This window comes from Gadus chalcogrammus, chromosome 18, assembly GCF_026213295.1.
Source record: "Gadus chalcogrammus isolate NIFS_2021 chromosome 18, NIFS_Gcha_1.0, whole genome shotgun sequence".
Classification (NCBI taxonomy): Eukaryota; Metazoa; Chordata; class Actinopteri; order Gadiformes; family Gadidae; genus Gadus; species Gadus chalcogrammus.
The window spans coordinates 10,600,565-10,627,895 of NC_079429.1; the positions used below are offsets into that span (position 1 = coordinate 10,600,565).

At 43.2% G+C, this 27,331-nt stretch overlaps 2 protein-coding genes across 4 annotated transcripts in view; one reads left to right on the forward strand and one right to left on the reverse strand.

Moving 5' to 3' along the window:
* LOC130370987 (cGMP-dependent protein kinase 1-like) overlaps positions 1-27,331 on the forward strand; it is a 298,669-nt gene that overhangs the window by 84,290 nt on the left and 187,048 nt on the right. The gene's annotated exons all lie outside the window — the stretch shown is intronic.
* Positions 4,282-27,007, reverse strand: LOC130370993 (phosphatidylinositol 3,4,5-trisphosphate 3-phosphatase and dual-specificity protein phosphatase PTEN-like). 2 transcript variants are annotated; one of them, XM_056576576.1, is made up of 10 exons: positions 26,196-27,006; positions 20,110-20,194; positions 19,793-19,837; positions 19,614-19,657; positions 19,089-19,327; positions 18,391-18,532; positions 15,511-15,582; positions 13,866-14,032; positions 11,771-12,019; positions 4,282-10,724 (listed from the first exon to the last, which is right to left on the reverse strand). In XM_056576576.1, exons 1-10 carry the CDS (start codon positions 26,272-26,274, stop codon positions 10,545-10,547), a joined length of 1,302 nt encoding a protein of 433 aa, XP_056432551.1. In that variant the 5' UTR covers positions 26,275-27,006; the 3' UTR covers positions 4,282-10,544. The 2 variants fall into 2 exon arrangements, with proteins under 2 accessions (XP_056432551.1, XP_056432552.1); XM_056576577.1 differs by lacking the exon at positions 15,511-15,582 and having other exon boundaries at positions 26,196-27,007.

Here is a 27,331-nt window from a genome sequence, read left to right on the forward strand (position 1 = left end):
TGTTCATGGATGGTATCGTCACGGACAATCGACCAACACATCCGTTCGATTTACGAAGGACTTTGCCTCTTTTGTTGTGCATTTTGGACAAGGCGAGCTCACCTCATGATGTACTCACGGTGGTCGGGTTAGATGATGCATTCACATATCCAACACACCTTTGTCACAGAGATGTCATCGCAGGACCAACGCAGCGGTCCACATGGTCCACGGACCGTTGAGTCCGCTGCCTGTACCCTGGTACCAAGAGAGAGCAGACAAATGGTTTGCATTATGAGTGACACCTGTGTGTGACCGAGCAATGAACCCTCTCTGAAAATGCTTTTGTTGACGCCCTCGGTGTGCTCAGTGGAGCCCTCGGATGGCTTAAGGGATAATACCTACACAGTGGAATAATCCACTGTGTCTGGAGACGTTTGGGGCGTCAGTGGGGTCGCATGTTGAATTTGAGATGTCAGCCAGGTTGACTGTTACAGAGAAATACAGCACAGTGTCGGCCCCTCAGTCCTTCTGACAGTCTGTCTGTATGTACGACTGTCTCTCCTCACACATCCTGAGGCTAACCCGTCGGCCCTTGGCTTAGGAGAAGACGCCAGACACAATACAATGACCCACTGATTTGGTTTTTCACAAATACACACGTACACACGCAAACACAAACACACAAACAACAACGCACAAGCACACACACACACAACATAAGAGTAGGACCAGTAAGTTATAGGGCAAAGAGCAATGTGTGTGTCCCATGGGCTCTGTGTGTGTGTGTGTGTGTGTCTGTGTGTTTGTGTGTGTGAGTGCGTGTGTACATTCCCAGGGTTGTACTGAGAAGCAGGGTTCACTGTGTTTAAAGTTCACAAGGTTCATCCGACATCCCCACCCACACACACACACACTACCCTTAAGGTCACCAGGGGCGGTGTTTGTGTGTGTGTGTGTGTGTGTGTGTGTGTGTGTGTGTGTGTGTGTGTGTGTGTGTGTGTGTGTGTGTGTGTGTGTGTGTGTGTGTGTGTGTGTGTGTGTGTGTGTGTGTGTGTGTGTGTGTGTGGTAGCGGGACACAGTAGCTGGCTTGTTGTCCACCCAGGACCTCCATGGGTCCCATGGAGAAAGACATTAAATTTTTCACTTTATATCTTTATTTTATCCAGATTAAACTGCAACTCTTGAAAAATATTTCATCTAACTTTTCTTGCAGTGGCCTATATCTGCAAATCAATAATTAAGTAGTAACGATATTATAAAACTAAAACTCTTGCCCTTGTCTTATGATGGTGAGTGGCTTGTTTGTTTTTCCGCAAAATTTAACTTGGCAGCGCTCCCAGCAACTCTTCGAACGCGTCCGAATCTTCCTAGAAGTAGGCTGGATGTGGACGTTGGGTTATCGCAACTCCTTGAACACGCTGTGTCCTGCGGCACACGTCCCAGTGTCCTCTCTCAGAGAACTTCAAAGAGGTCAGGACAGTTTGGACACATATATATGTATACATATGCACACACACACATATAGAACATAATACTCTCCTCTCATTGTCCCTAATCTGTCCACTAAGCGTTGTTGTCAATAGTTATTATAAAGAAGGAAATATGTTAAATATATCTGTTTTGGATCATTGATTGATTAACATTATTGTTTAACTGTGAAATAGAGAAAAATAGAAATGCAAGGTGCCTGCGTTCCTATGGTTCAAGTGTTCTAGCGCCTGCTAATGAATGGGACTGAAGATCTCTCTTTGAGCCATTAGACTTGTAACACTCAGTGATTTTTACATCACATGTCACTTTAGAACCTTATTATCCTTTATAATTTAATAACATACCACATCATTTTGTTTAACTCTGACTTTTGCACACAACTGGATCTACTCATAATTGGATTTTGGATTTGGTGTATAATTGGATTTCGATTATTTTAGTTACATTATAACCAAGTAACATAATTGCTTTCTAGAATATTTATCTTTAGATCATATTTCACTTTTTTTTTTTCTTTCTATATTACGCTCTAAATAGGTAGTTTTCCCCAGTCTGACTTGGTTCTACTCATCTGACAACAAAAGCTTTGAACTTGAACTTTCTCCTCTCCGTTCCCCCCCTCCACCTTATCTGTTCTTCTGTCCCATCTGCTCGCTCAATGAGCCAAAGAACCAGATGTTACCATCCCCCTCAACACATGGCTCCAGTCCACCATCTTATAGCTCCGTTTGTCCACATGTTACATTCCTGAACGCTGCCAAGCATTAGGGATTTACACATTAAGAGTCCCCCGCAGCACGAAAAGATATACATTGGGATGTGATTACACAGGAAGTGAGCTCGAAATGCTAGCATACCATAAGTTAGTGATTCAGTTGCTGACTGCTATTCGACACGTATGACAATTTAATGCATGGGGTGTATTGTGTACAGGGATGTGGTGGCTATGGTACGGGGTTTGATCCCCTTGTGCCCGCAGCCTACCTGTAGACCTCCCAGAGTAAGAGGCCTATAGGTAGGCCATGGATACTTGAGATCAAACCCTGACCTTCTCTTTAACGACATTTAGCCTAATAGCGGTGTGTTGCTTTGAATAAAAACGTTTCCAGAATGACTTAATAACATTATTTGGAAATGTGTATGACGATTGAAAATTACAAGGGGTTATTGTTTGCATGATGGCCACAATTTTAATAGGTTTATTGGTGTTTGGCAATAAAATGACCAAAACACATGACACCAGCACCCATAGTGACATTACATTACTCTAATATGTATAAAATATTCCTCCCAAAAAGTGAATAAATAAAGTTTGTGGGATCAACAGAAGACTGAAAGTACTTAACCTATGCCTCTGACCAAAGCAAACAAATCTGTGTGTGTGTGTGTGTGTGTGTGTGTGTGTGTGTGTGTGTGTGTGTGTGTGTGTGTGTGTGTGTGTGTGTGTGTGTGTGTGTGTGTGTGTGTGTGTGTGTTTCATCCCCCCATGCTGTTGGTTGCATGTAATCCTACTTTACTTGTTCTATAATAATCTTCTTAACATATGTGGATGCAAGCATGGAAACATCCTATAGGGACCAGGTTGTGTATCCGTTAACAGAACACATGTTTACAGCTTGCACCAATGAAATAAGGGAGAGGCTCCGAATGCACCACTGGACACGGAGACAGTCTCCACCTCCTGAATAAAGATGCAGTTCATCATCTCAGAACTAGCCTTAGACATCCTAAATGAAATAGGTTAGGCTAATGATTTTGATGCCCACTAATATGTTATACATGCTGTTGGCAGTTACTTGGTTTATTGAAAAACAACATAGGGTGAGAGCGGTTGCTGGGGTGTAGTCCAAATAAGAACCCTTGCCATTGGTGTCGTAGATGGTTGCTAGGTGTTCTGGGCTATTTTGTACAATCTATGGTTCTGGGTGGTTGTTAGGGCGTCGCTAGCAGGTCGTTAGGGCATTCAGGTTGGTTGCTATGGAATAGCTAGATGGTTGTGAGGGTGTTCTTCGGTCGTTGCCAAGGGTTTGACTAAACGGGTGTTAGGTTTTTTTCTGGGTGTGCTGCTAGGGCTTATGGGGTTAGTGCGTTCTGGGGTGGTTGCTAGGGTTCAGCTAGACGGTTGCTAGGGGGTTCTAGGTAGTTGCACGGGTGCTTAGGTCGAACCAAATCACACGTCTACATCTTGTGACACACGTGCGATCCCACGTCAACTGACCGGGGTGAGCATGTGGTATGTGTATGTGGGGACGGGAACGACAAGGACGAGGTTCCACCTCGCACATCCTCTTCCTCCTCCAAACTCACTGGCTGCTGTGTTATTTAGACACAACAGTAAACACAACTGTGTGTGTGTGTGTGTGTTAAAGCAGCCTGGCGCCAGGGTCCTGCTTACAGCCGTCTGTCTTCACAGAGACAGCCTCTTAGAGACTCCCTCGTCCACTTCCATGTACAGAGAGACTCGGAGCCCGGGCTCGGCGAGTGTTGTAGTAGCAGAGGTGCTCGTATTTTAGAGTACACATTGTCATTGGTGCGTGATGATGAATGTCCCTTAACCCAGGAAGGACCTGCAAGCCGAGTTAAAAATGTGGAGATTTGTTGAGACTCAACCCCTGCACTTCCAGGCATAATTTTCCATTCAAATAAATGTTTTAATTAACAATATCTTTAAGGATTAAAGTCAAGATGATAAGTAACCTTGGGATACTTGGTTGAGTTTCAATTTGGTTTAATAATTAAGTTACGAGTGGTGGGTGTCATGGAACCAGTGAGAGTAAATAAAGCACAGGACAGAGTTGGTACTGTTATAAATAGTTTATTCACCTTTACAGCGTTTCTTTTCATTATAAAACAAGGAGGAGGGAAAATTAAAAGAAAAAAAATCGAGGGGAGGGGCTGGAGGGTATTATGACATTTTTCAGTCAAAAATAATACTACGTTGGTTTCCATAGCGATTTTGGGACCTTTACGATAAATCGGATTTCGCCGCACCTCGCTGTATCATCGAGGCCTGGCTTTCTGTTTACCAAACGAAGATAAAAAAATAAAACAAAAACTTTAATCGGGTAATAAATGACTTCATCAAAAAAAACGAAAACCATAAAATAAAAAAAATAAAAATCACACTGATGGACCGTTGACTTAAAACCCTGCAATTACCTGTAACAGTGCAAAAGTAGAGTACAATAAATGTTGCTCTGGTCATAACAGTTTCTGCAGATTGCGTGACGATTATATGAAGCTATATAGAGCCAGTGTTGGAGCTGAACAGGGCTTTATATGGACAGAACCAGAAGCCCCTATACAAACACCACCACTTCGTCACACCCAGAGGTTTGATCAATTTCTAGGACGGTGAAGCCAGGGACGGCCTGATGGCAACCCCAGACAGCTCTAGGAAAACGGGCAAGTCGCTCAACCTCTCCGGCGGACAGAACAGGCGTTATTGTATACGGATCTGGGATAAAAAGTTTTGCTCTTTCAACGATTTAACAGAAAAAAATAAAGAAATTATTGGTACAAATAAGGCAAAAGAAGAAAATCCTATAGGCCACATATGCTGGTCACCTCCAAACGACATAAAAAAAATAAAATAAAAAAAATTAATGAGCTTAATTTTGGCAGGTTCAGTGATAAAGTGTAAACTGAAATAGCAGAAGAGAGTAGGTGGATTTCAAATCTTCTGGATTGGCTTGTGTGCAACATTGAACAACACCGTCATATAGGCCCTGGGAACATGACTTTCGAAGCAAGAGACGAATGCACCAAAAGCTACACGCGCGTGTCCGCATGCATCTTTGGAATAGAAAACCACGTTCCATTCACCATGAAGTAAAAGTTTAGATATTTTTTTTATGGAAAAAGCCACAATCTTGTAATCACGGTCCTTATATAACTCACTTGACATTTTCTGAATCTACAGGTCGGACAACAGCGTTTGAGATTTCCTGACTTTTTCAGAGAGATATATATATATAGCTATAAAGACAAGAAAATAGTCAAGATATACACTTAACCCAATGTATCCTGAAGAGGACCCTATAATGATTTCGGTCCAATTGTGTACCTCTCTTCTGGCACAACCAAATCAGGCTGTGTGGAAAATTAGTTTTCACTCAACGATGCAAGAAAACCTAAACTTCCTTTTGGCTAGTAACAAAATAAAACCAGAAAAGCATTTTTCAAAATAAAAGCTCTAGTAGGTTAGGTATGGCAACTGAAGGCATTAAATATTTCGCCTTTTTTTACAGTGGAAAATACACTCGCTGTCCTTCCATTGAATAAAGTCCCACTGGGGGGGGCTCCGATGATACTAATGTCATATATAGACGATATATTGAGTCGACATGTGCATGGTACATGATCAAAGTGTAGCTATGTTCTCTCATCAAGCAAGGGAGAAGTCGTAGTGATGGTGGGGGCGGGAAGGAGAAAGACGATGCCATAAGAGAAGACGGAGAGAGAGCACCATGACGGTCAAGAGACATGGAAAGCACCTGGTATACCTTAACGTCCCACGATCCATTAATGAACTACAAAGCCGTCGAGAAGAAAAAAAACAACGGGTCAACAATGTTGCTGTTAAGCAACCAAGCTGTTGTGCCATCATGCCTTGATAATGTCATCCAAGGACATGCAGGGCTTTTCCCTGTCCAGACCCATAGTGTGGCTATACGATCCAGTATGATCTATCCACTTTGGTGACCCATCTGGGGGGTTGGCATTGCCGTCTGTGAGCCCTGATGGCTCACCGTGTCCTGGATGGAGATCAGGGACAGAAGAGGCCCGTAAGGACGTGTCAATCCAACGGATCAGCAGCACCAATGGGGGAACATTGGTGTTCACTGGACAAAGTGGACGTCAACTCGCTCACTCGAGACCGAGGAGAAGCTGCGAGTGGACTCGATGAAGTGTAGTGTAGGGGACCGCAAGATTTAAATCAATCAGCACGTCGGTTGAAACAGTCGATGGACGTTCTTCGATGGACGAGCGATGGGCCCATCGACCGGTCGATTCAAGAGCCCACAGATTGCTCTGAAGCGGCGACAAAGCAGTGGACCAAGATGGGAGGTCTCACTGGAAATTAAACGTTGGTTTGGAGACTTATCGACTGCCACACGTAGCACCTGAAGCAGCGCAGAAGGAGGATGTGTGTTTTCTGTACCGCTTCATGTCTCTCAACCAGTCAGCCAGCATTGACAACCGACGTTTCAGTTGTTGTTGAACAACCTACTTAAAATCGACTGAAGATTACGAGAAAAGAAAAGGAAAAAAACCCTGTCTCGTCCTTTTTTGGGAAGTATGCTGGACTGGGAACGATGACCTTGACAGCTGCAACTGTTTAGCCCGGCTTTACGGTCACTTGGGATTTAGCTGCTGGCTCGGCACTAGTACGAAGAGCGCTTGAGACTGGAGCTCCATTTCCACTGGGATGTTTTGGCAGTTTAAACAGAGCACCAGAGACTGACTAGACTCACAGGCCAAAGGAACTAGCCCGTCTAGCTAGATGTTAGCACCACAGCTAAGTTGACAAAGGGTTCATTGGAAAGGCACAACCACAGGCGTTGTTGGAGGCTTTCAAGTGGGGTCTATGATGAACTGCCACCGCGGTTGGGAGTGGACTGATTGAGGTACGATCTTTACTGGGTTGGTGGGACATGCTTACCATGGCTGACCTCTGCCATTTTGTGTCTGTTAAAGACCGTAACATTCAGGTGTTGTTGTTGTTGTTGATCTGATCAGGGGATCCTATGGTGTCACTAGATCAACAGACGGCTGTATCTATTATTGCATTCAATGGCGAGGAAGTGTGTGGAATGGTTTGTATACAAAGGAATTCTATTAAAAATAAATTCCTTTTCCACAACTGAGCTGCACCTGCGTTCTTAGCTAATGAACACGACCATGCGCAAATCAAAAACGGAAACATCCAATACAACCTGCATTAATAAATCCTGTTGCTTTTTGACCGTTGCTCAGAAGTGTCTCCTGGGAAGCAGGGACGAAAAATGGCCGCGTTGAGGGCCCCTTACAGGCCCCTACCCAGCCTCCAGCACCAAGGCAGTCGCACACTGGACACACACTACCTCCTTCATATCCACCCCACCACGTGACGCTGCGCTCCGGGTCCCGCCTGGTGTAAGACCCGCTTCAAACTGACACTCTTCCAGAAGGTTCCATGCTAGCAAAAATGTCCCAGGTCCAAAAGCAACATAGTTATTAGTTATAACATAGCTGGCTAAAAATCAATCAATGCACGATTTAGGCTTCCAAATGACACAGGCAGCGACAACTTCTACAAAATGGGCTTCATTAAACATTGTACTGCTCTTCAGGTACAGCTCTAGTTAGGGTGCGTCACCCTAAAATAATTGTTCCATAATCCAAAGAAGCACCAAAACACACGTTGGATATACGCCCAAGAACACAGCATGATGTCAAAAATCAAAAGCCTCAAAGCAGGTTTTGTTTCGGGGTGACAGCTCACCAGGGTTAGCTTATTTTTTTCTCGGTGGTCCAAAGACCGCGCTAGGGTTATGATAAACACTTGCCTATGATAGTCTTAGCACCAGATAGAACGGATCAAACCTGCCCACACCCCCATTCCCTTTTGATCCCCTACGCCGGAGAGAAGGTGGACACAGCCTGGTTTCGGTCTACTTTGTGTTCCAGATCGCATATTTCCATCGCCATAGAAACAGAAACGTTACTAAACGAGGCCCCCCTCGTGTCCATAGGGGCCAGAATAACAATGTGATGTACGGGATAATGGTCTTAATGCTCCATCTTGTCCTATGAACCAATTTCCAAATGTTTGAGCTCCAGCAAATGTAATCATGTTTAAAGGCTACATGTGTTTTTAATAAATAGATCACAATAGCAATCATTGCTTTTAGTTGAGATTCCCCAAATGAATGTCATAATCCAATAAAGTCCATTATAGTGACAATTGACTGATAACGCTAGAACTACAGGGTAAAAATACACCAGAGCATTTCTCCAAGGACCAAATAAACACCACATAGCCCGCCCAAGAATTGTTGGATCTTACCATCAAATGTACAGAACCAATGGAAATCAATGAGATCTAGAAAGTGAGAGACCACTGCACCAGTTCCCCAGAAGTGTTTCACATTCCTAGGGGGGCATTTAGCTGCGACGGATACACTTCAATAGCTTAAAAACAGTCGAGAGAATGGATAAACAGAGTGTATGTGTGTACGTGTGTGTACATGTATGCGTGTGTCATACACACACAAATGATTCAAACTGAAAAAATAACAAAAATAGTATTTTTTTTTTCCCCATGTAAGTTTTCACTGAACGGACACTTAAGAGTAAAAAGGCTTAGAGGAGGATCGAGTAAAGTGAATAAGAACAAAAGACCGAGAGAGACGGGGACTCAAACAGGTCAAGAATTCGGACTGCAGTCAAAGTGTTCATTTTCTTTTGCTAAATCCAGATTTTTTTTTCAGTCATGATCTTTCAAATACGTACTAACCATCTTTTGGAATTGGCTGCAAAGATAGGGCACACAACACACCTTGCAGTCCGACCATACACAGACACCAAGAAGCACAGAGAACTTTAGTTCACAGCCATGTGATGATGGATGTAGGAAGTCTGTATGTGTTTGTGTATATGCAGGTTGCACATTTAAAAACTATTGACAGAGGTGCTGCAGATTGTGAATACTAGTCTCTTCTTCTTCATTGTCTCATTCAAACGATTGATTCAAGGTGTCCGCTCCCTGCTATGGTCAACCGGGTCTGGTTGAGTTTCTCCCGTTTGCATTTGTCACTACCTCTGCGGCTGTAGAGATTGGTAGTAGGAGCAAGAATGGTGGAGAACTTTCTTCTTTTGAGTAGCTATATTTTTTCATCCAATTCGACGTAACCGATTGCGGACCGTATAAACACACCCTGACAATGTTTACCAAGTCATTAGATCCTTGGAGCACCAAATGCAGAGTAAAATGAATTTAAAACCATGTTTGGCAATGCCGTGGTCAATTTGTCAACTCTGGGACTGATTGTTGTTGGAGGGGCAGCTTAACTGAGTTTACTTGGGAGGGGGGGGGCGAACGTCAAAGAAACCTTGTTTTTTTTGAGAGAGAGAAAGAGAGAGCGAGAGAGAGAGCGCGAGAGAGAATACAGCCATCCTTCTATACAGCTGAAAACACTGCAGACAGATGGACAAATAAAAGGGAGTGAAAGAAATGGTTAAAAAATTCCTATACAAAATAAAGCAAAACGTGGTCAGCATATTCTTCTAAAACCTAGCAGGTAAGGAAGAAAGGGAAGAAGAAAAGAAAAAGCGTGATTGTGGAGCTATTGACCCGACATCATGTGTGGGTGTAGTTTTCTATAGAAGTTGTCCCTTAACCTGCACGCACACATTTCAGTCCAAGCAGCCGTCGCTGTCAGTCAGCCGTTCACCAATAAGTCTTAGCCTCGTCTCCAATAGAGCTTTTATTTTGAAGTGGTTCACCGTTTGGTTACCGGTTGGGCCCTGATTAGTGGGTTGCATCGCTGAAAGGGCAAATAGAGCGTTTTGACTTCGTCAGCGAAAAGAAGAAATAAAATTAGAATCAATGCAGTCATAGCGCTGACTTCCTTTGCGACGGATATCGGAGGCAAATGTGTGCATGTACAGTTTCTTTTTATATTCAAGTTTTCTCCTTTATATTAAAATGTCCTCTATCCATTCATTCTTATGTCCATCCAATCGCTTCCAGCCACCCCCCTTCCCCTCCCCATCCCCTCCTGCCCACCGAACCCCTCCTCTAAATCTGATTGTCCAGCTGTCTTGTCTTACGGTGAGCAGTTAGAGGGTGAGGGTTGGGGTGGGGTGTAGGGGATTTCAACTGATCTCCCAGCGCCATCAGTCCCTGGTCCACCGCATCAGTTGGTTCCCCACCCCCCTTGAGCTAACCGTCGGCTAGCCTTTTTTCTTTGGGGGAAGTGGGTGGTGGGAGGGTGGGTAGGGAGGGGGAGTCGGAGGGGGGGGCTCTGGGGGTGTACATGTACGTATGTATATATATTTATTTATATATATTTATATATGCAAGTCAGACTTTAGTGATCTGCGTCAGTTCGTCCTCGAAAGTCTCGTTCTCGGGGTCCGAGTCCGTGGTGTCCGAGTATCTGTAGTGGTCGGGCTCGTTGTCGCTGACGTCGGGGGTCACCGAGTTGGAGGTGGCGTCGGAGTTGGCCCCCTCCTCCACCGTCTTGGAGAAGTACAGCTTCACCTGTGGAGGGACCGGCAGAAGGGTTGGACTCGCTCCTCACGTACGCACATGGCATCACATTTATCGGGCAAACGCTGTTTGTCCAAAGCAACTTACAGCAGGTGCATTCAACCAGGAAGATAAACCCTAAAAAGGTGCAAGAATCATTGAAGTGCTTGCAACCTCACAAAGTAAGACATAGAAACAAAAGATAGAGTAGGAGAGATACAACTTTTATCTGCATTGGTGTTACCCTTCTGCAATGGCCTGCAGAGTGTGAAAAGCTTGTTAGCTAGTTAGAAAGTGAACCAATGTTAACAGGAAGACATTTGAAACAAAAGGCACAACAGATTCAATCTTATATCACCTCCTACCAAATAAAAAGTATATTTTTTGTAGAAAGATGCGAGTTCAGAGTAGGGTTCACAGATTAGTTGGACTATAGGCCATGTTGGAGTTCACAGGCAGAGCGGCTTCTTCATTGATGGTTTCAGCGGGTTCCAGGGGTCAAAGTTCAGCACGTTGAACTCTACACAAAGCATTAGCGTGGGATTTGCTTACCGAACGTGGGTGCGGATCCACCAATCAGGACAATAAGATTAAAAACGCATTTGATTTTAGTCTGAAAAGAACACTGATACGTGCTGGTGGGGCTGTACAAGGCCTCGGTCTCTCCTGTGGGAGCCGTTAAGAGGAGCCAAGAAGACATGCCTGTGTCCGGTGGTCCGCCTACGATAACTACTCTCTAGCCGCCAAGCAGAATTGTGTGTTGGCCTTGATAGCAACGCTGCTTTAAGACATGCCCTACTCTCAAGAGCTGCACTATGTTCTGACTGACTGTACTGATAGGACAACAATAAAACCAAACGTTGTTTCTGATTCCTTTAGCTACGCAATTACAATTTTCAATTCAGGTTCAGTTATTGTCGCCGCTCCAATATTGTTTGTATTGGTTGTTGTCACTTCAAAGAAATAACAAAGTGTGATAAATCCCTGAAATGCATAATATATGGTATGGAATGTCGTGGGCACCACCAGGGAAAAGTAATAACGTGACCCGACTGTACCTTAAAATTTGGGGAGAAATATCTGTTGGCCTTGTCTTTATTGGCCTTGTCAAGGTCATTCTTTGTCAGTGACAGCACCAAGAAGTCCCGGTCGCTGTCTGGAACGCCGCCCCCGCCCGTCCCCTGGTTCTCGAGGACTCCGTCCACTCGCTCCCGCTGTGTCCCGGCGCTGCCGTTTTCCAGCCTCTCCACATGCTCCTCAGGCCCGGGGATGAAGAAGGTGTTCACCCAGAAGTGGAACATCTTGTCCTGAAGAGTGGCAAAAGGGGGGCATGGAGGGTTATCTTCCTTGTACAACTCTAATACTGTTGTTACGAATGGGAGTGCAAGAAGGAGTGCCTCAGGGTTCAATTTTCAGCCCCTTGCTGTTTAGCACATCTATCTATAAAGCAAGGAATCTCTGCATTTCTTGCGCATATCTCTAGAACAGTTAATCTAAATCGGCTACAGAGTCGGTGTGTATAGCTGAGGACCTGAGGAAGTAGGGCTGTGCGATATGGTAAAAAATTAATATCCCGATACATTTTCTCCATTTCACGATATACAATATATTTCTCGATATTTTGAAATCTCCTTTAAAGGACCCCATGAAATCGCACTTTTACCCTTTACTGTTTTCACTACAATCCTTTTAGACTATATACCATTCTTGGTTAACTTCCCAGGTGGTTTCCATCAAAACATTTTATATTTTCATGTTAGTGATTAATCACAATTTTTTTTTAATTCAAACAAAGCACAAACTGCAAAAACAATCTTCAAAATTACAAAAAAGGGGCAATATAAAACTGAGCAGCTCAGAACAATGAGAAAGAGAGCGAGAGAGAGAGAGAAATATTAACATTAATAGGCTTATAAGCAATAAGGCTGAATCATCAAAAAATATTTTACACAAATAACTAATTTAGGCAGCATTTTCTTATGTAGGCCATTGCAATGAATTAAACTAAAACGTTATAAACTCATTTTGATACAATGTGTTCGATATTTTTGAGCCCATTTAATTAATTTATTTAGGAATTGTAGGTGTGCTGCCCTCTACCCCAAGCGCCTTGCCGGGGTCGACTGATAGATAACTCCTCTCCCCTACAAACCACGCAGACACGTCCCAGTTAACTCTTTATGGTTGCTTGAAGTAGGTTAAAACAACAATGTTTTCCGAGGCTAACTTATAGCTAGAGAAGTAGCATAAGACGAGGCAGCACCTTGTATTCCGATTGTGTGTGTTACGGAGCGTGCAGCTGGTAACCATGATCGACATCAGATAATAATTCATTGATTTAGTTACAGCATCATTGTGTGATAATGCTCTCCGAATGCACTTTGGGGAAAACACTAGCGTGATACAGGGTTGTGTGCGTATCTGATCAGATCAGACAAGAAGTTACAAGCATTGGTGTGTTTCACTCCACGTCCTCCTCTCGATATCCCAAAAACTGCCAGATCACTAATCCCTTATTAGTTCTTTTAGGAACCAGCAGTTTGTCCGCTTCCACGTTTTATTTGTCGATTGAATTGGCTTAGGATACACTGTATGCTACACTGAGCCGGCCGGCGCTACAAACCGTAAGAAGCTTGAAAATGAGTGTCCACCCTTCCGCACCTAGATGTCGCGTGGGATTGGTTGGTAAAATATTTGAAATAATAATTGTATGTATCTTACACAGCGATTTCGGAGATCGCACAGCCCTATGAGGAAGTGCAGTCTCTACTTATTTAGACACACTTTCAATATTAATAAACTTTGAACCAAACAACCAGCGGCGCTCTGTGAAACAGCGGACCGGAGCTTCAGGACTTGCAAAGCTTGCAAAGACAACTTATCCAAACTGCTCCCGACGAGCTGACTGTCGCCTTGCATGTTTGAAACCGCAGTCGCTGTGTGAAATTGTGCATGAATGGGTGAATGTTATTGTAAAGCGCTTTGAGTGGCCACTAGTCAAGTGGTTAAGGGCTATATGAATGCAGTCAAATTACAAACAGACTCTAGCGTGTCCTCAACTATGTCAAACTATGTCGGCAAGGCTACGTTGGACACAGGCCCATCAACACCTTTACAGATGTAGCAATGCATTGGTGTGGGTCGGGGGCTCACCTTCTTCATCATTTTGTTCTGCTTGTGGAAGAACTCTACTTTGATGTCCCCGCAGACAGGAAGTGGCTGGGGGAACTCGAAGAACATGAGACGTTCTTCTCTCCGTGTGTGGGTTGGGTTGGACGTGTGGATCTTTACCTTCACCTGGTACACCACAAACTGGGGATCTGGACGAGAGAATGGAGGGGAATAGATGTTGTAAATTAAATAAATAATACTAGCAAAATTTGAAAACTATGGCTGCAAATTTATAGCATCTTCCCTCAACTATTATTAAAAATTGTATAATGAGCTGGCGGATTGGTCATTACAAAAAGATAGGCCCATAACCCCATATCACAGAATGAAATTATTTGGCTCAGCCAATCTACTGTTTTAATTGCACTCCTAATGATATTGGAAAAAAAATACTGACAATTGGTCCCCAATTTGCTTTCATGTGGTTTCAGATGCGTTTCAGTTCTCACTAACAGAACTGGACTTCAGCTACATTCCACCAATAGCAATGTAAGAAAGGGGTACTCCAGGGTCCCATTTTTGGGCCCATGCCGTTTACAGTGCATATACAGGTAATTACTGTTCGGCACGAAAATATCCAAACTTTGAAAACAATGAGATAAGGCATAATAGAAAATACATTCCTCTCTATGATTGACTATGCCAAGATTAGATTGCCAAAATGATTTGACTTTAAGATAGTTCTCTTAGCGTGGAAGAATTTCCATCATGAACAATTCACAAATTCTAGACAATGAAAAATGAAAATGAAAGTGGAAAAAAGTGTTTCCCCAAAATAGCATTTGCACAAGGCAAGTTCCATTTAAATCCAACTGTTCAGAAATCCCCAACCCTTCGTCAATTCTCATAAGACACCCATCCCACTTCCCCATCTCCTATCAATATGAGAAGTACAATAACATCTCTTATCCTCTCGTTATGTCTTCTGATCCCGTTTGGAAACATTGAAGAGCATTCATTAGTTTAACTCAAATGCAACAATGAATGCATCACTCCAGTCAACACAGCATACAGAGTGCGATAAAGAGAGGTAAAGAAGAGTGGCATCTGAAGTCACCAGATTAGAAATGCAGTATTTTCCTCCTGATTTTGGCAGTATGAGTTTTGTGACTCTGGCCGTTCACTTTAACAGTAGCCACCGAAACAGCAGAAAGTTAAAGAAGCCTATTTTTAGAAACCATCTGCCAGTGTGGTTAGCATATGAAAATTTAAATTACTAAAAGTTTGAAATCAGCTTAGGAAAGCAATTTAAGAAACCCCAGTCAGGAAATTAAGGTTTGCAGAAAGGAACTCTCTGCAACCACAATGCATCTCTTAAAGGACACAGTATGTGGCAGGCACACACAGAATATACATACAGGCACATATTGAAAAGCAGAAAAGGGCAGTGAATGAAGGTCTTGGAATAATACAATTTTATTTCTTTAGTGATAAACGATAGCATCTGTAAAATAATCATCCATTTAAAAATTAAGATATACCTTTTGCGATTCTCGTATGATGCATACGATGAATAAACTGACGCTTTACATGCCAACGTGGAGATGTTTGACCAAGAATAAGCAATTAAACATGTAAAAACAGACCAAAGTGAAGGTATGAATGAAGTAAATCTGGTTAGTTTTACCCCAGTGCCAATTCCCTCTCCTGAAGCCATGAGGAATCACCGCATCGCTCTTGTTTTTTACGGCCGAGTCTCCTTGAAAAGAGAGGAAAAGAGATCAACACACACACACACACACACACACACTAGAGCTGGGTGATACTTATCATAAAACTATTTCAAATGACCCAAAGAATATGTAATGGCTGCTTTGGCTTTAAAAAACGCACAGAAGATTCAATGCAAGAAACGGTCTCTTGGAGGTTGATCAAGCACATACATCGAGAAAGCATACATTGTGGGTTAATCTTAAAGAGTCTACCGAGATCACAACATGGGCTCAATTTACTGTCATGCACCCTGCGAGACCAAGAAAGATTAACATTATTTCACGCACGATATCTCAAACGACATAAGTCCTGGGCGATAACTAGTCCCATATTGTGTTATTGATATGCTTATCACCCAGCCCTACAAGCACCCATGACATCAGAGACTGGAGATAGGGAGAGAGCATGCCAAGTTTCGCAGGGGATGGTTTTAAAAATTAAAACTACTTAAAAAGACATGCCATATAGAAAGGACGCAAGAAATACGAAAAATATTAATCAAATATGCAGTCAATATCCGAGCGGATTTGAGTATTCATTTTGTAGGTCCTTTTTTTTGGAGCAAATTAATTCAAAGTCTGTTTCTAGCTGTCATTTATACAGAACATGTGCGTTACACCAACCGACCTAGTAGAATACACTTGATCGTGTCTTTCTTTCACTTTGCAAAAAATTATATGCTTATGATTTGCTTGATGGATGCTAGTTTACTCGAGTACACGTTTGTACCCCTCCCAACTAGAGACCCACACGACTAAAGCCTTTGGTGTGGCGTAACCCCTGCTTTACCATGGGATTTGAATGGACAATTTAGTTAGTGAAGGAACTATGCCGAAATATTTCCAGTTATACCCACTAGGGCCCGACCGATTCATCGGCCTGCCGATTTAAATCGGCCGATTATAGCCTTTTTGAAAATAATCGACATCTGCCAAAAAGACGCCGATTACAACCGATTTTTTTTTATTTATTTTTTTTAGAAATGTTATTGCGCTTAGTATCCTGCAGATTGCGCTCCTACTCGCCTTGCTAACTAACAACTTTAGCTGGAGTAAAAAAGAGGAGATTGAATTTTACCGTACAACATGAAAGCACGCTCGCTCAGGCAGCTGCGCGCTCACCTCACCAATGTACACAAGACGCGTTGTTTGAGCATGTTGTGCCTGTTTTTCTTTAGGTCCCAGGCCATGTTAATTTGTTATACTGTAGACTCTAACGGTGAGACCATACTACTCAGCACGCACGCGTTAGTCACTGCTCACGAGCGCAGCACATTGGGAGTTATTTATTTATTTTACATTCCACTCATTTTTGAGTGGAATGTAATGTATTCTAAAACACTGTAAATGTATTCTAAAACACTCAAAGGTTCTGCATTCAATTCACATATTCGTCAAAAGTGTTTAAAGTATATTTAAGGTATCAAAAACTACGTTTTATAGGCTTTTTTTTGTTTTGCTTTTAATCGGCCGATTAAATCGTAATCGTAATTTTTCTCTTAAAATAATCGGCATCGGCACTCAAAAATCAATATCGGTCGGGCCCTAATACCCACGCACATGGCAAAGCACATGGTTTTGAGGAGCCCACACTTGTAGACCGCGGTCTCAGGCACTCATGACATTAACATGGGCTTGTTAACTTCATTGAGTAGCAGTTGGAGGAAAACGGTGAAAATGTCTGGCTGTTTTTCTTCCAATGTTGGATTAAAAGTGACCTCTTCCTTTTGTGTATTGATCCTTTAATGTATTTATTATTATTTATTTTTTTAAAAGGTGGTACCCAGGTTAAGTCTGCCCTGCACCATGGCACAGGATAATGAACCAATGAAAAGCTAGGTGCTAACTCCATGTCACACACCATCATTAGGAATCTTGAAGAAATGTTAGTACAAAAAGGAGGCAGACCACAACAGAGGAAAATGAAAGAAACCAAGTGTATCAGGACTTGCTCCATGTGCGAGTTCCCAGGCCTAAAAAGGCTGCAGTTCCAATGCATATGCAGCATGGCACACATGGTTCACTGCTAGTACAACAGGGTTAGTAAGAACACTCAAAGCATGGCGTCAAACGGAGGGAGGATCACTAGCTAGTCAACCAGTACAATTTTCAGACGAGGTTTGGATACAATTGAGTTGAATCATGTACAGTTAAACCCACAGTGTTTACATTTGACATTTATCATGGCATAGATTGATGAACGTGAGCAGAAGGAATAGTTTGTTTTGCAACCAACATTTCAGCCTTAGACTGGAGGATGGGGCCAAAAAGAATAACACGATAAGTCTATTAAGTTGATCAATAATTCTCACAATATATATTTAATGATGATAATAATGCCAAATTTACAGTTTCAAGAGTTCTCTTTGTGTACTTTGGGAACAAATACTGCATCAATACCAATAGGTAAAGTATAGCTCAGTTTCAGCCAATCTGAAAGATCCGAAAAAAGCGTTTCCACTGCGATGGCACTTTCCCTGAGGGTGGTCTTTACAGTCCCTGCTAACAAATGCCACTATCCCATTTCTACCCCTTACCCCTTCCCCCTCCCACTTGTTTTGAAGGGGTAAGGGGAAGGCGTAAGGGGTAAAAATGGGATTGGGCCTAACCCAATCCCATTTCTACCCCTTACCCCTTCAAAACAAGGGGGAGGGGGAAGGGGTATGGGGTAGAAATGGGATTGGGCCTTAAATCTCCACATTTCCATTATAGAAGCTGCAGCCAAAGAGCGTGATCCATCAAGGGAAAGTGACCGAGATAGACAATAGACTGACGATGATAGTAAACAAACTTACTGCATGTTCCTCCGGTGAACATGGGGACCGTTTCAAAGACCATCTTGTGGAACAACAGGGCCACCGGCTTGTAGTCCAGGTTGTTCCGCAGGAGGTGGCTGTAGTAGTACACATATCTCCTCTGGCTCGGGATGGTAACTCCCTGAAGAAGCAAATATTGGGTAAGATGATGCTGATACGGACCCAATACGTTCCGGAAGGAGACATCTAAACGCTTCTTTAGTAAAGATGCCTTTTAATTGCGGTTCTGCTCATCAACACTGAACAATTTTCTAGGCTGCCGAGTGTTTTGCCGGAGTACCAACTAAATGTTTATGGTGCCATGCAAGGCAGACGGACACAGGGAAATAAATGCATACATAAACCAAAGACCCTATTTATAACAATGTTGACCATGGACAACAATTCTGGCCCATGTCTACAAAGGTGAGTCGAAAGTGATGCTACCATATTAGCTAGCTTTATTACAACAGTTTAAGATGTGGTTTATTGATCTCAGACTGGAATTGCGGGATAAACCATATTCATTCAGATACGCTCATCAGAACTCTTCATGGGCAATATGACAAAACATAGACACGAGTGATACATGCATGCATACCTACAACATTTCACTGATGAAAAGAAAAAAAAAAACATGAAACTGACAAAAGCAACACCAAAACAACAGACCTAGGAATGGACAGCGGGCGGCTCACCTTTTTGTCCCGGGTGCGGACCTCTCCGTAGAAGTCCAGGGCCTCCTGGGCCTTGAGGAACTTGCCCCGGTGCAGCAGGTAGGCACAGATCATGACTCCGGTCCGGCCCTTGCCCGCCTTGCAGTGGATGGCAGCCACGTGGTTGTCATCCTCGCTCAGCCACTGGTCCAGGTCCTCACAGAAGGGCTTTATGAGCTCCAGCTGGGGGGGGTTGTGGTCCTCGAACGGGTACTGGGCCACTGAAGGCAGGGGGAGAGGGAGGGAGGCGGGCGAGGCGGGTTTATTTGTACAGTGCATTTCATTACACAAGGCAGACGATTCAACATAAGGCGGAGGTAATCTGGGGGCATCCTTAGTCTGTAACGCACACCGCTTAAATCTGGAGTACATGATTCACACATATTTTACCAAAACCCCACAGTAACACAAGAAAAATTTAATATAAATCAATGGCTTTGGGTCACACACACACACACACACACACACACACACACACACACACACACACACACACACACACCTTACCTCTGCAGTTGAACTTTGCGGTGTCATACTGCCGCTCTACACATCTTGGGAACAAGAAGGAGGAGAATGTTAACAAATTACCTTTAAAATATATTTGACATGGAGCATAGGACTACAGGTTAAATCTGGGTCGCCACAAGCATCCCCAAGCAAAAGGCAGATGTCCTCATGATACTTACAGATTGTAAATCTTGTAGTGATTCTTGTGTTTGGAGTCCAGGAACCTGGGATCAGTAAAGAGTAAAAGACAGACATTTAATAAAAAAGTGCAGGGCTACTGTTGGTGTTCAGGCACAAAACACCTAAAAAAGGTACATCATTGACAGAGATACACAACAGAATGCGAGAGGGAGATCGAAAGGGAGACGGATGATTCATGGAGAACCGGAAGGCAATGTCAAGGTCAGGTGGGAGGGCCTGTTAACCAATACAAAGACTGACATGTTCAAGCAGGCACGTATGACAAGCACAGACACACGCACACACACACACTTACCGTACAACGTCATCTATGTTGTTGCGGTAGACGCCCTCTAGCTTCTCTGCAGGGAACCCCATGGCGATGATGTTGGGGTATATGTCTGAACACACGTTTGGTTAAGAAAAAACAGGACACACACAGCTTTAACAGCCCTTCCCCGGTCATGTTTTCGATGAGGAGGGACGGCGGTGAGAGAGAGAGAAAGCTTATCAATTATTCATTGGAGATCGTCCAAGTGAACTTTCACATTTTTTCCCGTCTCGGTGTTACCAGGGTGAGTTGGCTTTGAACCTTCGAACATATCTAAAGACCCCTGGAAGTCACCGTTGATACACCGACTACAGTATGGTGAGAATAGACAAAGAGCAGCCACTGCATCAGTGACTGGCATGGCAGTGTCATTCTTGTACACGATGAAAACATGCACGGGTGGTCTATAAAACTGACCAGGTGCAGTCAAAATCCCTAACTTCTTATACGATATTCCTATACATTTCTACTCCTTTAAGTCGTCCCCCCCCCACACTCATCTCTTTGTCTCTCGGACCCCCTGGGGTTTGAAAGCCGCGGTACACCGATGCAACACAGAAGGAAAAAAAATCTGCATGCAGGCTTCCAGCGCGACCGCGTTTAGCAACGCAACAACATGATAAACGGAAACAAAACCATGGCGGTGGAAGCGATAGGAGAAGCGAGAGAAGACGCAGGTGTGGAATGGTTCAAATCATGACATCATTGATTCTTAGACAATGGAGTTGATACCAGTACCCCCCCCCACCCCCCCCACCCCTCTCTGCCCCTCTCTCTTGCTCAGTCTACCTGTCTCTTTCTAACTCCACTTGAGCAAAATGGATTTTGTTGTAGATTCTGAACGCAAAGTTTGAGCAGTCCAGCACCATCCTCTCAATTTTTCCAGCGTTTCCCCCGCCTCTCCCTTCAGCTCATCGGTGTCACTCTCTCCCCTGCCTGCCTCTTAAATCATGACATCATGGATGCATCTGCTATAGAAACACAATCACAGAACCAACCTAGAGAACCATGGGTTTTGCAGACTGTAGAACGCCATGTTTGCGTCGCACCTCTGCAACGCAAAAAAGAGGACGTTCGGTGCAACTAGGAATGCCATCAGCACGTCCGCTCATCCCTCCTCCACCCTCTTCCCTTTCTTTTATCCCTCCTCCCTCCTCCCCCTTTTCCCTCTCTCTCTCTCTCTCTCTCTCTCTCTCTCTCGGTGTCCCTCACGTCAAATTGACTCTGAATATATCTGAGCGGGATTGCGTCCAAGTCAGTTTCAGTTTTCTTTTCTTCTTCACCAGACAACTCAAAAGGGTGGGGCGAAGCCAGTCAAGCGAGACGACAACACACATTCTCTTCTTTCTCCGAAGAGCAGGGGGCCTTTCTCTGAGCTTCACTCCTCCTCGGCGCTCCCTCTCCAGCATCTGTGCCTTCTCTCTCACTCCGTATTCCACCAGCATAAGGCACTCCATTACCACCATCATCATAATATTGCCATTACATTCAACGTGGCAAAATGATCCGTGCTCAGTGAAAAAATGTCATGGGGTTGACAACCAGTGGTCAAGAACAATACGCGAGAGATATTGACAACGGAACGGATGATACATTCCTTCTTTATCACCTATTGCTTTGGGCATGGGCTTGGGACTGTGCCTATGGAATACCTTTCCATGACCCCCAAACCCGACCCTTTAATAATGCATCGTGTATAAAGTGTATTTGAAAATCCGCCTTGCATTCAGTAGCGGTTTGATCCATCCGTTAATGGTGTGTTTAGTGTGCGTGCATGGGGGTCTTTGTGGGCGAATATCAGTCCACCGAGTCCGAAAGCGCATCTATCGCTCCCTTGCTTCATTCAAACAGAGCCCCTCTCCACTTCCTCTTTGTCTACTTCCAGCATCACTCGCTTTCAACCCCGCCTCCCGTCTCTCCGCCACTTCCATACGTCTCCATATACCCCCCTCCATCATCCCGTCATTTTCTTTTCCTTTAGCACTGGGTCCATTTTTTTTTCTAGTGCCTCGTTCTGCCACCTTACCCTCTCGCGTACTTGCTTTCCGCTTGAGAAAGGAATGACATCATCGATGTAGCCATCGTTGTGCCAACCAAAGTCTGCCCTCTAACAGGTTCACGTTAATAAGAGCCCAGAGAGAGAGAGAGAGAGAGAGAGAGAGACAGAGAGAGGCACCGACAGTTGAGACACAGAGAGACAGAGAGAAACCTTTAGTATAATTAATCTTCTGTTAAAAAGATTGTTTTATAAAAGCAAAGGTTTTGGTTTAAAGCTGTATGGTGATCGGTCCGCAATGCCGGCAATGCAGTTCATGTCTAAGCGTCCTGAATGTTCGGCTAAACAGAAAATGCTTTGTTTGCTTTGAAAATCTAAACTACATCAAATAACCTCTGAACAATTTCAGTCCCTCACTTAAATATCCAACAAAATAGGGAATGCAGTAAATAATAAGAAAAACCTCTGTTTAGTAAGCACCCCAAATATATATATATTTTTTAATACAAATCTGCAGTACTGTCCTAATGTAACAAAACAGCATTTCGAAACAATCATGAATAGTTAACCAAGAAGTTCTAAGCAACTTAATAAAATAGGATTTGTGCCCGTTTCCCGTTATTAATTTCTGCTGCTGTTCTTGGTTTCCACCGGGGAGACCTCCCAGTCTCTTCCACCAACAGAATAATTGAATTATGCATACTAAAATGACCTATTTTGTCAAGCTAGGCCTACTACTCAGCAATGCTAAGGCAGACGGCATCCTTGAAAAAACTAAACTAAGAACACACACATCCCTCAAACACAAAATTCTCTCAAATCCTGTCATGGGTAAATGTTGCGAAGCTAGACAAACGTTTTGTTTTTTCTGAATTCACCAAGAGGGTAACCAAGTAGACTGCAGATTATTTGAATTATGCATACTAAAAATGACCTATTTTGCTCGTTCTCTGTGATGCTGCAGGAATTAAGACACATGAGCCTCCAGCTGGTTGGTACATGTTGAGAAATTCAGACCACTTGGGCCAGGGAAACGTTTATGGGACCAGGGAGAGGTTTATGAGACCTGGCCACACGATTATTGCAGATTGCCCTGTTAAATGCCAATTACACATTGTCCTTCATCCACTCCATGCACCGTATGACTCAGCCTACAGATAAGAAAATCTGCCGCTTTATTCTGCACAAGATTTACCTAGTCCAATGGAATGACATCAAACTAAATATATGTAAACATATGTAAAATGTGTCTCTTTGAGATGCAGCAATTTTGCACTTGCAGGAAATTGAAAGAACAACACAGCCATATCCTTCACAACAATGGTGTCCAAATACTAATCTTCAAATTAAAATAGCACAGTGGAGTGGGGTTAGCCAATATAAGCATGACCCCTTCCTATTTCAGTCAGCAGATGGCAAAATGAATAGGGCTACAAAGATCCAACTGTACGCCTCCAGTTCAGGCTCCATTGACAGCTAATATCAACCCTGCTAAAGTATCCCGGACTAAGTAAATAATCGGCTGCATACCCAAAAGGCAATATGCTGTAGCGGGCCCAGCTTCATTATCCCTCTGCATGAAAATATTGAATTCCACCGTTTGGGAGGGTGTTTAACAAATTGAAGATCAAGTTTTAAATTCAAGTTTAAAAGCACCAGCTCCATGTTATGGATCGGCATCCAGCCAAATTCAAGTAGCTCAATGTTAATGCACTTTAATGTGATTGTGATTTTTCAAGTCATTTTTCAAGAGAATCTACTAATAATGTAGCCATTTTTTAGTTATACAAGTTAAAGGGATAATGATTTTGATATATGGTGAGAGTATTCCACTTTTTCAAGTTCATCTATGTAAACCAAAGACAAAAAATATTTCTTCATTAACTGCCACTTGTAACAAATACTAATGGACCCCACAGTTGACATATATTCAATGAATGATAATGTCTAATTTAAAAATATTCAAGTCTTTGAGACTAATTGCAATTGTTTACTGCATACACCAATTTAACAACTCCCTTGCAAGGAATTGCTCCCGACTCATTTTGTAAACATTGGCCCCCCCCCCCCCCCCCCCATCTAAATAGAAGTGCGATGCAGGGAATTGTATCTTTTATAAATAAATTCACTACAAATATTGAAGCAGCTCAAAATGATACGATGAAATTAGATAAGTTTGGATTCGCCTTACCTTAGTGCTGCATGTAACTCTTTAAGACTAGGAATAGACAACACATTTTAACCCAAGCTAGGGTACATCACGTCTAACCAGTGTCATGCAATGCAATGGTCTCTTATCACAATATTGACATTGGCCGGTACCAGCATCACCAAGCTTCTGCTATGCACCACGTCCACCATATAGGGCGACACTTGCATTACAGTGTGTGATAATATGTACTCCTCATTAATCTTGTCACTTTTCACACGTTTTAATTGACAGCAAATGGTTGTGTTTTTATGCCACATTCCCCGATAGTTAATTGGTTCTCACATGCAAGTGACAGCCAAGGGGTTTTCATTCACTCTGACTCAAAGTTGAAGGAGGTCTTTATTTCTACTATAATATGCAATGCAGTATAATAAGTGGAACCAGAGTCATTATAGCCGTGCTTTCTCGTGCTGCCTCTGTGTTCGGATGGGGCATCATCGCTTCTCAAAGACGCTTTACTCAATTTGTGCGCGACGTCCAAAATTTGATTCCTACTGACAATTCTTTGTTGCCATTACAAAAGGCTGACACACAATGGGTGCGAATCGTGATTTTGCAGCACTGCATCAGGTAAATTGATAAGCCATTACAATTAACTTCAGATTTGTCCAGTTATATTAGCAGATAAAGCACTGACGTGAATTGATTTAATAAAGCAATAACTATTGCATTTCCCGTCGAGGTATAATCTGCCAAGAACGGTATTGCATAATGCCTTGAGTGACCTTTGGTCCTGTGTACCGACTACCGCGTTTAAGCGTGTCCACAAATTAGAATCTAAGGCCAATCTAGAACAATTATCCATCAGAAAGGCTACTCTGCCAAGTTCCAACTAAAGCCAGGCTGACGGTGCCCTGTCCACTGGAGTATATTCAATTTAACACAGTAATGACATAGGTTAGGTAAGCTTAATTTATGCAGGTACGACTGAAGGTAGGCTTAATCATTAAATGGATATCTTCGTATTTAGAAGTTAAGAAAGTCTAGCTCATTTCACTAAAATGTGTCACAATCGATCAACGCTCTTTGCGTTCACTAGTGATAGCTTATTGTTTTTTGAGTTTATAATATTGCATTAATGGAATACATGTTGCAGGAGTTAATATTTGATTTTAAAATATGCACATTAAACATCGAGCACGTACTTGCCAAAAACGTTTCGGTTCCTGTATCCCCTAAAAAAAAACTACCCCAAAACTGACCGGTCAAATCGTTATGTGTAAATAAGCAAAGCAATGTGGAACCAAATAAAGGGACGGCAGGTTCCAAGTAATCAAATAGGTTATAGTAATACATTATCAAATAATCATTATGAAAACATGCCCTGCTATTGTACTCAAATAGTGGCACCTTTAACTTGACAGCCACTCATATGGATGCACCCTATAATGGTTCGTTTTCCAAATTGTAAATAATGATCATGTGCAGCTTCTTAACCCCGACATGCGATTATTGGTTTGCATGTTCGCATAGCAAGACCAATATCAACAGAGGTCCAGCTCGTGCTGCGTCTTATTCGAGAGCTCCTGTCTGCGCTCTTGCTGATGCAATGCCAATAACCATAGACAGGCTGGCTTAGCGTGGCTAGCTAACCAACTACGTGGGTATCGAGCTGCGTAACCATACATTAGTGTCCAACGACTCAACGTTGGCGCTACGTGTTGTGCGGCTCCGTGCTGTGTGCGGAGTACTGGTGCACACACTGGATTATTAAATAGCGGCTGAAACGGTGTGACATCGCAGTAACGCATGCACTAAAGTTCGCAGCGCTGGCCGCTCCGCTTGGCTGCTACGGCGAGCAGCTAGCTACAGCGGGCAGGCAGACCTCGATACTGTACATTCTGTCGAACAAAAAAAGGATACAGGTCAGGTCCAAGTCAAAGCCATCTTCTTGAAAACGCCTTTTGTTCCGGCTGACTATCTCTTTGATAATGGCAGTCATGTCGGTTCCTTAAAGTCTTTTACACGGCCTTAAAAAAAACGTTAAATAATTTCGTCTGCTTTTGCGGGGCCAGCGGTCCTCTTTGGCCGTCCCGTCGTTGTGTGCGGACGGTAGGACCGACTAAACGATGGCTAATGGTGACAGCTAGCTTACAGCCTGGTATTACTTGGCTAGCTGCAAAGAAAATCCCTTTTCACGGGGGCGTCCTTTATATCTTACCCGAAAGAACCAAAATCGACATATTTGTCCCTCGCACCGGTTGTCCCGAATATAAATCCTTATTGAAACACTGGGATGCTGAGCAGATGTGTTGCAGCCTTAACCTGCTAGCCGCACGGCTCTGTGACAGCTAGTCTAGCCGTCGGTGCCGTCTTCTGGGTCACAACCAAGCAACGTCGGGGACTGCACCCTTCTGTCACTGCAGGCCCCGGATCTCCTGCTCCTTCGGTTTAAAGCAAAACCATCCGCTGCGCTCAATGGGAAAATAATCCTGCTATCCAAAAGAGTTGATAATCCAAACGGACAAGTCCAAGTCGTTGATTTCACCAAAGACGCCGTGATTAAATGCAGGTGAGCGGAGAGAAAAAAATCTCTCTCCGATGTGCCTGAAAAAAGAAGTGCAAGTAGCAGTCACTATCACTACTGACTGCCTGCTAGTTGTGTTAGCTCGTTGCTGCCTGGGGAAAAGCGTTCTGCCAGGGAAAGCAGGTTGCCAGGATCTAGTGCTATTATCCCCCTATTCTTCCGGTTACTTTCTACTTCAAATGGTCACGATTAAATGTAACATGGCACCCCGTGTGGTTGATTAACGCAAGAATATGAGGTATTCATCCCTACAGCATGTAAAACTAACACTGAAACTGTAAACACTATATTTTCTGTGTTCTTTCTTTATACACAGTCCAAATTTCATTTCTGAACTATCTGCTGCTTGAATGATTAATGAATATGGCGATATTATAGGTGTTATGGCATGAAAACTTGCTATGCTACACAGATAATGTAGAATATATTATTTTGATTCGAACCCACATTTTGTATCTACACAGTAGATACA

Coding starts and splice junctions, on each gene's coding strand:
- LOC130370993 (XM_056576576.1), bottom strand. CDS start 26,274: ATGACTGCCATTATCAAAGAGATAGTCAGCCGGAACAAAAGGCGTTTT. Junction 19,658..19,792: donor CACTACAAGATTTACAATCT/GTAAGTATCATG, acceptor CTTGTTCCCAAG/ATGTGTAGAGCGGCAGTATG. Junction 19,328..19,613: donor CGCAAAGTTCAACTGCAGAG/GTAAGGTGTGTG, acceptor CCCTGCCTTCAG/TGGCCCAGTACCCGTTCGAG.